Here is a 12932-nt window from a genome sequence, read left to right on the forward strand (position 1 = left end):
ATTGTTATGTCCGTCTTTTCCTTTCTGATTTTGTTAATTAGCCTGGTCTCTCTCTGTCTTAGGGTTAGTTTGCACGGAGGTTTGTCTATTTTGTTCATTTTCTCAAAGAACCAACTCTTTGTTTCATTGATTCTTCTCAATGTTTTCCTGATTTCCACTTGATTGATTTCAGCCCTCAGTTTGATTATTTCCTGTGGGGACACCAGACCTTGGGCAGAGACCCACCTCCCCATCAGCCTGGGAGTGGGCAGCTGTAAGACAATGTTTACTAAAAACATGTTTACTAAAAACAATACAATACCCGGGGCAATAAGTTCCTGGAAAAGGCCCACCAGAACTGCCCTGACCTACCTTTTCCAAATTCTAACCACCTCTACTGACACACCCAAGTCAGATTCTAGTGTCAGAGCAGAACCAGCCTGGGGTAAGGAGAGAGCAGAAACTTTTCTGGAGTGAGTTCTGGGAAGTTTTCTTGAGCCTTTTTGGGGCCTGCTTAATGTTTTCTTTACATCGTTGAATGAGTCTCTGTGTGGCAATCCCAGACACACTCAGCACATTCTCGGACATAGGCTGTGCAGCGCGTGTGACAATTACCTGGCATCTGCTCCTCCTGGGTGAGTTTGCTTCTTTTTGTTCTAGAACATTCAGCTGTGCTATTAATTCTCTAGTGTGAGTTTTCTCCAGTTTCTTCATGTGAGCACTTATTGCTATGAACTTTCCTCTCAGCAATGCTTTCAGGGTGTCCCATAAGTTTGGGTATGTTGTGTCTTTATTCTCATTGAATTCCAGGAAGTCTTTGATTTCTTTTTTTTATTTCTTCCTTTACCCAAGGATGGTGCAATTGTACATTATTCAACTTCCATGAGTTTATAGGGTTTCTGTGATTTGTGTTATTTTTGAATTCTATTTTTAATGCATGGTGGTATTGAAAGACCCCGAATTTATAGAAATAAAATATAAGCTTAAACAGGGAGGGCACCCCACTAGAGAACTTGGGAAGTGAACAAAGGACCCCATCCCAGGAACCAGCCATACCACAGAATGGAATGTATGGTCTAGCAACTTTAATTGCAGAAGGGCTGTAAATCCACAAAAGGCCAATTATGGGCTGCCGACCATCTGTGAAGAACTGACCAGGGCGTCAGAGATGGGCAAACAAGACTAGTGGGAAACAAGGAGATAACACTATTTACTTAGGGAGAGATAATTAACTCATGCCAAGGTTTAAGGAATTTACAACAAGAAGGTCAGGAAGACATCTACTTCCCCAGGACAGGAGTCACGTACCCCCTTCCCCCATCATGAGATAGGGACCCCTCCCAAAAGCTTGTGGTTTTTGTCTTTAAAAGCTGATTGTAACTGAACCTCGGGGCCAATTGGTCTAAAAGATGACTGAGAGGCCCATCTGCAGATGCCTAATTAAAGCCTCTTGCGTGTTGCATCAATTGGTGTGTGGACTCTTGATTCTTGGGGTGACGAATCCAGCTTGGGGACCCCTCCTCAATTTGGGGTACCCCAACATTGGAGGTCCCACCGAGATTGTGTCCCCCAGACTCAACTCCACTGCCAATTGGAGGTAAGACTGAGCTCAAAATTTATGTTCTGTGTGTTCTCTCCTGTCTGAGTCTATTCTGGTGCGGGACCTGTATTTGTGCTCTGGGGGGCCTGTATTACCCGGATTTAGTTTTTGCACCCCAGAGACCTGTATTGTGCCCTGGGATGAAAGTTCCAGGGACCTGTATTGTGCCCTGGACAGAGGTGCCAGGGACCTGTATTTGAGCCTCAGATGAAAGTCGTGAGGACCTGAAGTGCCTACAGGACCTGTATTTCGTGCCCCACTGCAATCTCCTTTATAGCCGTGGCCTGTCTGTCATCTTTCGTACTGTTTGTCTTTATCTGTACCCATGGGACAATCTCTAACAACCCCCTTAAGTTTGACTTTAGATCATTGGCCAGACGTCCTGGACCAGGCCCACAATGAAGCGATGGAGGTTCAAAAGAAGAGATAGTGAACTTTCTGTTTTCAGAATGGCCCACCTTTAACGTGTGCTGGCCTAGGGATGGTACCTTTAATATCACCATTATTTTGCAGGTTAAAGCTCAGGTTGTTCAACCCAAACCTCAAGGCCATCCTGACCAGGTCCCTTACATCGTCACCTGAGAAAGTCTGAGCTGCAACCCACCCCCCTCTACCAGGCTGCAGCCAAGGAAAGATCGAACAGCAGGAGGGAGCCAATAAGCCTGGGACCTCCCAGGCTTTCCCACTCTGCTCGATGGGGGGAGGGAACTACCAATACTGGCCCTTCTCCTCTGCTGATCTCTACAACTGGAAAACTCATAATCCTTCTTTCTCACAAGACCCCCAGGCCCTAACAGGTCTCATCGAGTCCATCCTCAAGGGCAGCTACTACCTACAAACTCTCCTCACAACAGAGGAGAGGCAGAGAGACCTACTGGAAGCTAGAAAGAACGTCCAGCCCTACCTAGCTTCCCAATGAGATAGAAGCACACTTTCCCTTAACCCGCCCGGAATGGGACTTCAACACACCACACAGTAGGGAGCATCACCGTCTCTATTGCCAGACCCTGTTGGCGGGTCTCAAAAGGGCAGGGAGATGCCCCACAAATTTGGACAAGGTATGTGCAGTAACTCAAGGTAAGGAAGAAACCCCTGCTGGGTTTCTAGAGCGCCTCATGGAGGCTTACAGAATGTATACTCCTTTTGACCCCCAGGCCCAGGAAAGGAAAGCTGATATAATCATGTCATTCATGGGACAGTCAGCACCCAATATACGCCTTGAGGGGCTGCAGGACTTAGTAAAGGAGGATGAAAAGATTTTTAACAAAAGGGAAGCGCAGGAAGAAAAGGAGGAGAGGCTATGTAAGTTGCAGGAGGAGAGAGAGGACAAGAAAGATAGAAAGCACAATCAGAAATTAACAAAAATTTTGGCCACCGTAGTGCAGGAGTCTAAAAATAGGCCTAGACAGGCGAGAGACCTGGGAGACAAAGCAAGACCAAGCTAATGCAGTTGGGTACCCTTAAACCCTATCATAGTCCATGGAACACTCCCTTCCTCTCTGTGAAGAAGCCAGACACAGGGGACTAGAGGCCAGTGCAGGACCTCCGGGAAGTGAATCAGAGGACAGAGGACATTCATCCAACAGTACCCAACCTGCCTCCAAGCCAAGTCTGGTATATGGTACTCAACCTTAAAGATGCATTCTTTTGCCTCAGACTGAGCCCTCAGAGTCAGCCCCTATTTGCCTTTGAATGGAAAGATCCTGGGACTGGGTTCTCTGGCCAGCTCACATGGACGCAACTCCCTCAAGGGTTCAAGAACTCACCAACCCTCTCTGATGAAGCCCTGCACCAAGATTTGGTGGACTTCCGAGTCCATAACCCCAATATAATTTTACTCCAATATGTAGATGATCTCCTTCTGGCCACAGAATCAGAACATAACTGCTTCCAAGGTACCCGGGTGTTATTACAAAGGTTGGGGGAATTGGGATATCAGGCATCAGCAAAAAAAGGTTCAGCTCTGTAAGAAGCAAGTCACCTACCTAGGGTATCGGCTTCAGGACGGTCAGCGCTGGCTGATGGAGGGACAAAAACAGGCTGTAGCCCTGATTCCCCCACCCAAAAATTCCAGGGAGGTGCATGAGTTTCTGGGTAGCATGGGGTTCTGCTGCCTTTGGATTTCTGGCTTTGCAGAATTAGCAGCCCCACTCTACCCTTTGACTAAAGTTATGGCCCCTTTGTATGGAAAAAGGAGCACAAGGAGGCCTTTGACAATATCAAAGGGCCTTGCTGTCTGCACCTGCTCTGAGTCTCCTCTACGTGGATGAAAGGGCAGGACTGGAAAAAGGAGTCCTAACCCAGCAGCTTGGGCCATGAAAGAGATTGGTAGCATACTTCTCAAAGAAACTGGACAATGTAGCATCAGGATTGCCCCCATGCCTCCGAATGGTGACTGTAGTGGCTGTCCACGCCAAAGATGCAGACAAATTGACTTTAAGTCAGCCACTCACAGTGGTGGTCCCCCATGCAATAGAAGCTGTGGCCCGACAGCCGCCTGGTAGATGACTTTCAAATGCACAAATGACTCATTATCAGGCACTGCTCCTTAACCCTGACAAGTTGTGGTTCGGGGCAGCCACATTCCTAAATCCAGCTTGGGGACCCCTCTTCAATTCGAGGGACCCCAACATCCAAAGAACTCCTACTCCAGTTACATCGATGGACCCACCTTGGACATAAGAAACTCAAAGACAAGAGGAGCAACCTCAACAGCCTCCTTCAACAAATCACCAGTTCCTGCTGTGCTCCCTGCGCCTAAGTAAACACAGGGCGGGCGGCTCAACCTGCCTGAGTCAGAGCAGAGCCACCCGGAACCAACTGGGAAGTCAACTTCACTGAAATCAAACCTGGAAGCCTCTGAAACAGGTACCTTTTGGTTTTCATAGACACTTTTTCAGGATGGACTGAGGCATTTCCCACCAAGCATGAGGCTGCACAAGTGGTGGTCAAGAAAATCCTTAAAGAGATCTTCCCACGGTTTGGGCTACCCAAGGTAATGGGGTCTGGTAACAGACCTGCCTTTGTCTCTCAGGTGAGTCAAAATGGTTTTTTTTTTTTTTTGTGGCCAAAACATTGGAAATTGATTGGAAACTACATTGTGCATGCAGACCCCAAAGTTCAAGACAGGTAGAGAGGGTAAATAGGAAAATTAAAGGGACCTTAACCAAATTGACCATAGGAGCTGGCACTAGAGACTCTGTATGACTCCTACCCATGGCACTGTTCCAGTTCGGAACACTCCTTCAGTGCATGGGCTAACTCCATTTGAGATCCTATTTGGAGGGCCCCTGCCTATCCTGAGTACACTTCCCATAGACCCTAATCATCCTATTGACCCCCCCATCCCTCCAGGCCCAGTTACATGCCCTTCAACTTGTTCAGAATCAGATGTGGAAACCACTGGCTGCAGTATACCAGGCTGGAAATCCCACAGTGCCCCACCCGTTCCAGATCGGGGACTCTGTGTACGTCCACCACCACCAAGCTAAGACTCTTGAACCCCGCTGGAAAGGCCCTTACACTGTGATTCTGATGACCCCCAAAGCTCTCAGTGTTGACGGGATTGCAGCATGGATTCATGACTCTCACGCCAAGAAGGCCGTGGCCAGTGGAGGTTCAGCAGAGGATAAAAACCGCTCAAGCTAAGACTCTCACAAACTGCTTGATTGTCTTGTTATGCTTAATGCTTTTCTGTTTCCCCACCCCAACTGAGGGAACCCCACATGCTCCCCAACAGCTGACCCTCACCCAAGTCTCAGGAAAGGGCACATGCTTGGGAAATGTCCCTAGGTCCCACCAGGAACTCTGTAACCAAACCCTCCTACAACCCAAAACTAATATGGGCTCTATGTATCTGGTACCCAACCCCAGACTATGGTGAGCCTGCAATACTGGGCTCACCCTCTGTCTCCTTAACAGGCTTTTGCAGTTTATATGAGAGAGGTTGTCTATTACCCAGGCCCTCGTCCTAACCCAACAATATCAAGCTGTATCTAACATTGAGGCCCCTAAAAAGTTTTATGATTAAAACTATGCCCTAGAGAAAAGGGAGGAATGAAAGACCCTGAATTTATAGAAATAAAATATAAGCTTAAACAGGGAGGGCACCCCACTAGAGAACTTGGGAAGTGAACAAAGGACCCCATCCCAGGAACCAGCCATACCACAGATTGGAATGTATGGTCTAGCAACTTTAATTGTAGAAGGGCTGTAAATCCACAAAAGGCCAATTATGGGCTGCCGACCATCTGTGAAGAACTGACCAAGGTGTCAGAGATGGGCAAACAAGACTAGTGGGAAACAAGGAGATAACACTATTTACTTAGGGAGAGATAATTAACTCATGCCAAGGTTTGAGGAATTTACAACATGTAGGTCAGGAAGACATCTACTTCCCAGGGTCAGGAGTCATGTACCCCCTTCCCCCATCACGAGATAGGGACCCCTCCCAAAAGCTTGTGGTTTTTGTCTTTAAAAGCTGATTGTAACTGAACCTCGGGGCCAATCGGTCTAAAAGATGACCGAGAGACCCATCTGCAGATGCCTAATTAAAGCCTCTTGCGTGTTGCATCAATTGGTGCGTGGACTCTTGATTCTTGGGGTGACGAATCCAGCTTGGGGACCCCTCCTCAATTCGGGGTATTTCAACAGTCTGATAAGATATAGGGGGTTATTCCATTTTTTTTTGTATCTGTGCAGATTTGCTATGTTTCCTATTATGTGGTAAATTTTAGAGAAGGTTCCATATGGCGCTGAGAAGAAGGTATATCCCTTTGTGTTTGGGTGAATGTTCTATAGATGCCTGTTAAACCCAGCTGAGTCATAACTTCTATTACTTCTTTTTTCTTCTCTTTTTTAGATATTTTTTATTTTTAAATATAAATTTAAATTTGAAATAAGGTTGCTTCACATTTCAATTCCAGGTCCCTCTCCCTTTCCCTCCCCTCCTCCCATGCCCTCTTCACCAACCCCCCCAATATCCCCTCATTTCCCCAGGGAGGGTGAGGCCCTCCATGGGGGTGTCCATAGTCTGTCATTTCATCCAGGGTATGGCCTAGACCCTACCTCAAGTGTCCAGGGTGAGAATGCATCTCTCATTGTTGGATGAGTGACCAAACTTCATTTGTATGCCCAGGATAAATACTGATCTACTACCCAAGGCCTCTTCACTGACACCCACATCCAGGGGGTCTTGATCAATCCCATGCTGGGTTCCCAGGCATCAGCATGGGATTCAAGAGCTAACCCTTGTCTGGTCAGCTGTTTCTGGGGGTTAAACCAGCCCGGTCTTAAACCCTTTGGTCAACAGTTCTACCTCTCTGTCACGGATTACTTGAGTTCAGCTCAGTGCTTACCCGTGGGAGTCTGCCTCTGCTTCCAGCAGCCACTGAATGAAGGTTCTGTTTCCCAGACTCTCTGGCCATGGGATTGTAGGCTGGCACTTCCCAGATCTATGTCTAAAATCCATATATGAGAGAGTACATGCCATGTTTCTCTTTTTGTGACTGGGTTACCTCACTCAGTATGGTTTCTTCTAGTGCCATCCAATTGCCTGCAAATCTCAGGATTCCATTGTTTTTTTTTCTGTTGAATAGTACTCCATTGTATAAATGGACCACATTTTCTCTATCCACTCTTCGGTTGAGGGGCATGTAGGTTGCTTCCAGGTTCTGGCTATTACAAGTAATGTTGCTATGAACATAGTGGAACAGACATCCTTGTTGTATGAAGGGGCATCTTTTGGATATATGCCTACGAGTGGAGTTGCTGGGTCTTGTTTTAGGTTTATTCCCATTTTTCTGAGGAATCTCCATACTGATTTCAAAGTGGCTGTACATATTGGTACTCCCACCAGCGAATGTTCTATAGATGCCTGTTAAACCCAGTTGGGTCATAACTTCTATTAGTTCTTTTGTTTCTTTGTTAAGTTTCTCTCTGGAGGTCTTGTCTAGCAGTGAGAGTGGAGTGTTGAAGTCTCCTACTACTAGTATGTGAGATTTTATATGCGATTTTGGCTTTAGCAATGTTTCTTTCACAAATGCGGGTGCCTTTGTATTTGGGGCATAGATGTTCAAATTTGAGACTTCATCTTGATGGACTTTTCCTTCGATGAATATGAAATGTCCTTCTTCATCTCTTTTGATTGATTTTAATTTGAAGTCTAGTTTGTTAGATATTAGGATTGCTACACCTGCTTGTTTCTTGGGTCCGTTTGATTGGAAAATCTTTTCCCAACCCTTTACTCTGAGGTAACATGTGTCTTTGACATTTAGATGTGTTTCTTCTATGGAGCAGAAGGATGGGTTCTGTCTTCGTATCCATTCTGTTAGTCTTTTTATAGGCAAGTTGAGACCATTGACATTGAGGGATATTAATGACCATTGATTGATGATTCTTGTTTGTGCTTGATTTATTGGTAGTGGAGTTATTGTGTGTAGGTTCTCCTCCCTTTTTCTTTTGATGCTTTGTAAAGTGGGATTATCTATTGCCTGTGTTTTTGTGAGTGTAGCTATCTTTATTGGGTCTAGGTTTCCCTTCCAGCACTTTCATGAAGTCAAGGCAACCACACCCATTTAAAGTAATTCACGCACTTACATTGTCAGAATTTTATTTCAGTATGAACTCTGTGCAACTTTATAAGTTTTAATACTTATATAAAGGCTTTACAAATTTCCATATCTTTATGTTTCCATTATGCATATCTGGGATTTTTAAGTCAAGAACACTGTATAAATGCTATGGCACATTATTTACAATGATATTTTTCTGTCCAGTTTGAACTCTCTGATGGCTTCTAAGATTAGAATGGTGGATATAATACATGCTATAACCTTAACTTTTGTTTAGTTTCTCTGTGATATTAATTTTCTGATGTGCTCCAAGATATGAGCAGCTACTCAAAATCTTCTTACATTCCTTTTGTCCATAATATTCCTTTCCAGTGTGAACTCTCTCAGGTGCACTAAAATATCTTGTGTAGGAAAAAGATTTGCCACATTCCAGATTTTTTTTCACTTTCCTTTCCATATGGACAATCTGATGTGTACTAAGATTTTTCTTGAAGGATAAGGATTTCTCACATGGTGTACATTTGTACAGTTTCTCTCCCGTATGGACCCTGTGATGTTTTTTAAGATTTGACCTCTGGACAATGGACATGTCACATTCTCCACATTTGTAAGGCTTTTCTCCAGAATGAATTTTCTTATGTTTTCTAAGATATGTGAATGTAGCAAAAGATTTGCCACATTCTCCACATTTATAAGATTTCTTTCCTGTATGAATTTTCTGATGTTCGCTAAGATATGTGCATGTAGTAAAAGATTTGTCACATTCCTGGCATTTGTAAGGCTTCTCTCCTGTATGAATTCTCTGATGCACTCTAAGATTTGACTTCAGAGTAAAAGATTTGCCACAGTAATTACATGTGTACGGTTTCTCTCCTGTATGAATTCTTTGATGCTCTGTAAGAGTTGACTTCACAGTAAAGGATTTGTGACAGTCTTTACACGTGTAAGGCTTTTCTCCTGTATGTATTCTCTGATGCACTCTGAGATTTGACTTCAGAGTAAAAGATTTGCCACAGTAATTACATGTGTACGGTTTCTCTCCTGTATGAATTCTTTGATGCTCTGTAAGAGTTGACTTCGCAGTAAAGGATTTGTGACAGTCTTTACACGTGTAAGGCTTTTCTCCTGTATGAATTCTCTGATGCACTCTGAGATTTGACTTCAGAGTAAAAGATTTGCCACAGTAATTACATGTGTACGGTTTCTCTCCTGTATGAATTCTTTGATGCTCTGTAAGAATTGACTTCATAATAAAGGATTTGTTATAGTCCTTACAAGTGTAAGGCTTTTCTCCTGTATGAATTCTGTGATGTACAGTGAGGTATGCAGTAATGAAGCATTTCTTACATTTCCCACACTGGCTCCGTTTCTCTCCAATGTAGTTGCTTGTTGCTTGTTGCCAAAGAGTATTTGTAGTATCAAAACATTCATCATCTTCTCCCTCTCTGTGTTCTTTCTTTTTAGTGTAGAGTCTCTGGTCTTGAGTAATGCCTGAAGTCAAGTCTAAGGGTTTCTCAAAATCTTTAGAATTGCAAGGTTTTTCTCCTGTGTGTACGCTTTCATGTATATCTGTATTTGATAAGTCAAGAGAGGCATCTCCAGGACTACTGCATCTACAGTCATTAGAGGTTTCTGTAGTTTCACTTATTCGAATAAGTGCACATGTGGAGGGGTCATGAAGAATATCCCCAAACTGATTACACCGACAAGACTCTTTTTCAGTCTTCCCATGTTGATGGACAGGATAACATGTGAAATAGTTCTCTGGAAAATGATTAAGCTCATATTAGTAAGGATTTTCCAAAATAAAACATCTGATAAATAATCATCTCTCTTTCTTATCTCGTTAAAAAATGTCAGCCATCAAGCATTTAGAGATGTTTCTCAAACACTAATTGAATGCATTCTCACAAAATCAGACTGATAATCTTCAATGTCAGTGAATTATAACAGACATCTCAACCTTATGAATATGTGTAATCACACCAGATAGATCAGGGAAATGAGGAAGAAATAATTAGCTTTGGGATGTGCTCATTGATTCATTAAATCCAAAATATATGTGTTTCTGTTTAATTCATTCCTCTGAAATTGGATTAAACTCTCCTTCCTCTATCCCAGGTTCACAGTATTACACTATTAAATGAGAGGCAATGAAAAGTAGTGTTCATAAGTACAGATTCCTTAAGAGATTTAAGTCTTACTTAAAAGTATCAAAGAGTTTATTTTTTCTCTAGAAAAACACATTAGATTCTTCAAAAGTAGCAGAATGAAAGGCAGTATACTGGCAGTTATCAGGGACTCAGATAATTTGAGACAGGGCTGTCATAGTCATTGATGGGTTATTTGTATTCTCCATTGTCTGAGATCCATGTGATGGAATGTTTCCTTATCTTTCTTCATATGGTTATTTAAGTCTAGTGGGTACACCACCTCCAAGGAGTATTTTTCAGAAGGAAGGCTGTCTATCCTGTAGTAGTTAGAAAATGAAGGATCGCCCAGCCCCTGGGGCAGGTGGGGGGGGCATGGGAAGTTGGGAAAGAGAGGGAGCTGAGATTTACATGTGAAGCAAGCTTGTTTCTAATTTAATTAAAAAATCTAAAAAAACTGAAAAAAAGAAAATGAAGGATTACTATAAAAACAGACATCAAGGAAGGCTATTAAAATAATAATTTTTCATTTACCCACATTAGGCTTATAATTTGGGAAATTATTTTAATCTGATGTCAAGAACTTTAAATCAAATTGCATGTTGTACTAGTATTCTCATCATAATTCAGGCATTATGGGCTCTTGTTGTAGTAGTTACACAGACAGGATGCATCCTTGTACCAAGAATCTACACTAAATTAAATGATCAGGAATGCTTTCAAGTAGAATTGAATATGGCAAAAACCATACTCACCTCTTGCCTTCTCTTTTGCCAGAAGCCATTATTCCCAAGCCCACTCTGCTTTCTCTCCTCTCTATATCTCAGGGGAATCTCATTTGCTTTCAAAAGGTTACCACTCATACCATGCATACAATAATCCACATCTTCTATGAAGTACACCTGACCCATGTGCAATTTTGAGAAAGAATACAGACATCTAACAAAATACTCTCCTCAGCAAATAAAGAGAACACAAAGCAGAGGAATATAGGGATGTCTTCCTGTTGCTCTTTCTTGTCAGAATCTTTAACAAATTAAGGAGAATGTACACTATGCATACCTTGAGATTTTTCTTAGTATTGTACCATGTCAGGTACAACTATAGACACAGAGATTTACTATATGTGTGTAAATAGTACATGATACTAATTCTCTGCCACAACTGTTGCACAGCCTGTGTCCAAGAATGTGCGGAGAGTGTCAGGATTGATGACACAGAGACCAGTCGGTGGTGAAAGAAAGCTTCAAGTAGGCTTCCAGAAGGCCTCAAGAAAGCTTCCAAAAGCCCCTCCAAAAGCTCCTCTTTATTCTTACCCTGCCTGGTTAATATATTCTCTGACACCAGAGGTGGTGTTGGGGGTCAGGAAGAGGCAGTTAGTCATTGGAAAAGGTCAAGGTCAGGGTGTTCCCGTGGGTGGGCCCTTATCAGGAGCTTATTGCTCCAGTAAACATTTCTTATGGACACCGTATTGTTTTTAGAAAACATGTTTTCAGTAAACATTGTCTTACAGCTGCCTGCTCCTAGACTGATGGGGAAGTGGGCCTCCTGCCAAGGTCTGTTGTTCCCACAATTTCTGAATGCATTATGGAATCAAGATGTGGCATGGTTGACACATTTTACATGGAAAATAGAAAGGAAAAATGAAATATTGTGAAAAGGTTCTTTTCTTCTTCCAAAATTTCCATGGATTCCTGCTGTTTCTAAGGCAACTTCACATTGAATTTACAACCAATAGTGCCAATACATACAAGGGATCACTAGTTAGGAATTCTACAAGCAAAATGTTCTTACCCACAGAGACCAGGTTGTTGTAATTCTCCAACATCACATCAATGCACAAAATCCTCTGAGCAGGGTCAAGGCATTGCCACTCCTCTTGGGAGAAGTCCACAGACACATCCTTGAAAGTCAACAGACTCTGAAACAAGAGAATTGTTTGACCATGTGTTAATAGACAGAGTGCTTTTGAGTATATTGTTACAGTTGAGGGAATTAAGGATGTAAATGATGAAGACATGTAATCAAACTCATGATTTCCATATAGGCACTTTGTATAATGGATGTTCTAGGTTTGTAAAAACTGTATGACAAAACAGGCTCACAAGCAGTATAAACAAAACTACACACATTCAAGGTCTGGACGTTGTTATGTATCTGTTGCAGATAGTGTGATTATGTCCCACAGGATCAGAGTGTGCATGAAACATAAGGAACACTTATGGTGAGGAAAAGTGCTTTAATTGCTGTTCCTGTAGATCATGGCAATATACTGCCCCTCACTCAATTCTGCAAATTCTTTGATTTTTACATGATTCTAGTCTAACATGCTCAGTTCCTGTGTTTGAACCTCACATCCCTTGCCATTCCGTTACACAGGAGAGTGGTAGATATGGAAGGTATAATCCATGGTTGAGTTCACAGGCAAATAATTTTCTCTTTTTTCCTCAGTATCTCTGTGTGTGATAACATTGGATATTGTTGCTTTAAACTTTAACATATAAAAACAGGTAACCTATGCGCTTACTTCTACAAATACTTTTCAGTCACTAGAAGCAGACAGAAAAGGTCACATCAACCACTTTTAACATAATGTAAAATTTACCTAACAAAATAAGACTATAGCAACTT

At 42.7% G+C, this 12932-nt stretch overlaps 1 protein-coding gene across 1 annotated transcript; it reads right to left on the minus strand.

The window, feature by feature from the left end:
• Positions 1-8413: 8413 nt before the first annotated feature.
• LOC121135294 (zinc finger protein OZF-like) lies at positions 8414-12668 on the minus strand. The gene is made up of 3 exons (XM_040733817.1): positions 12657-12668; positions 12096-12222; positions 8414-9915 (listed from the first exon to the last, which is right to left on the minus strand). The coding sequence occupies exons 1-3, from the start codon at positions 12666-12668 to the stop codon at positions 8414-8416; spliced, it is 1641 nt and encodes a 546-aa protein (XP_040589751.1).
• Positions 12669-12932: the final 264 nt, after the last annotated feature.

The sequence above is a fragment of the Mesocricetus auratus genome, unplaced genomic scaffold (genome assembly GCF_017639785.1).
Source record: "Mesocricetus auratus isolate SY011 unplaced genomic scaffold, BCM_Maur_2.0 Super-Scaffold_100037, whole genome shotgun sequence".
NCBI lineage: Eukaryota > Metazoa > Chordata > Mammalia > Rodentia > Cricetidae > Mesocricetus > Mesocricetus auratus.

What these genes read in the sequence shown, in the direction of transcription:
- LOC121135294 (XM_040733817.1), bottom strand. An exon ending in CAACAACCTGGTCTCTGTGG is followed by an intron (nt 9,916 to 12,095) that starts GTAAGAACATTT and finishes ATCATTTTCCAG; the next exon opens with AGAACTATTTCACATGTTAT.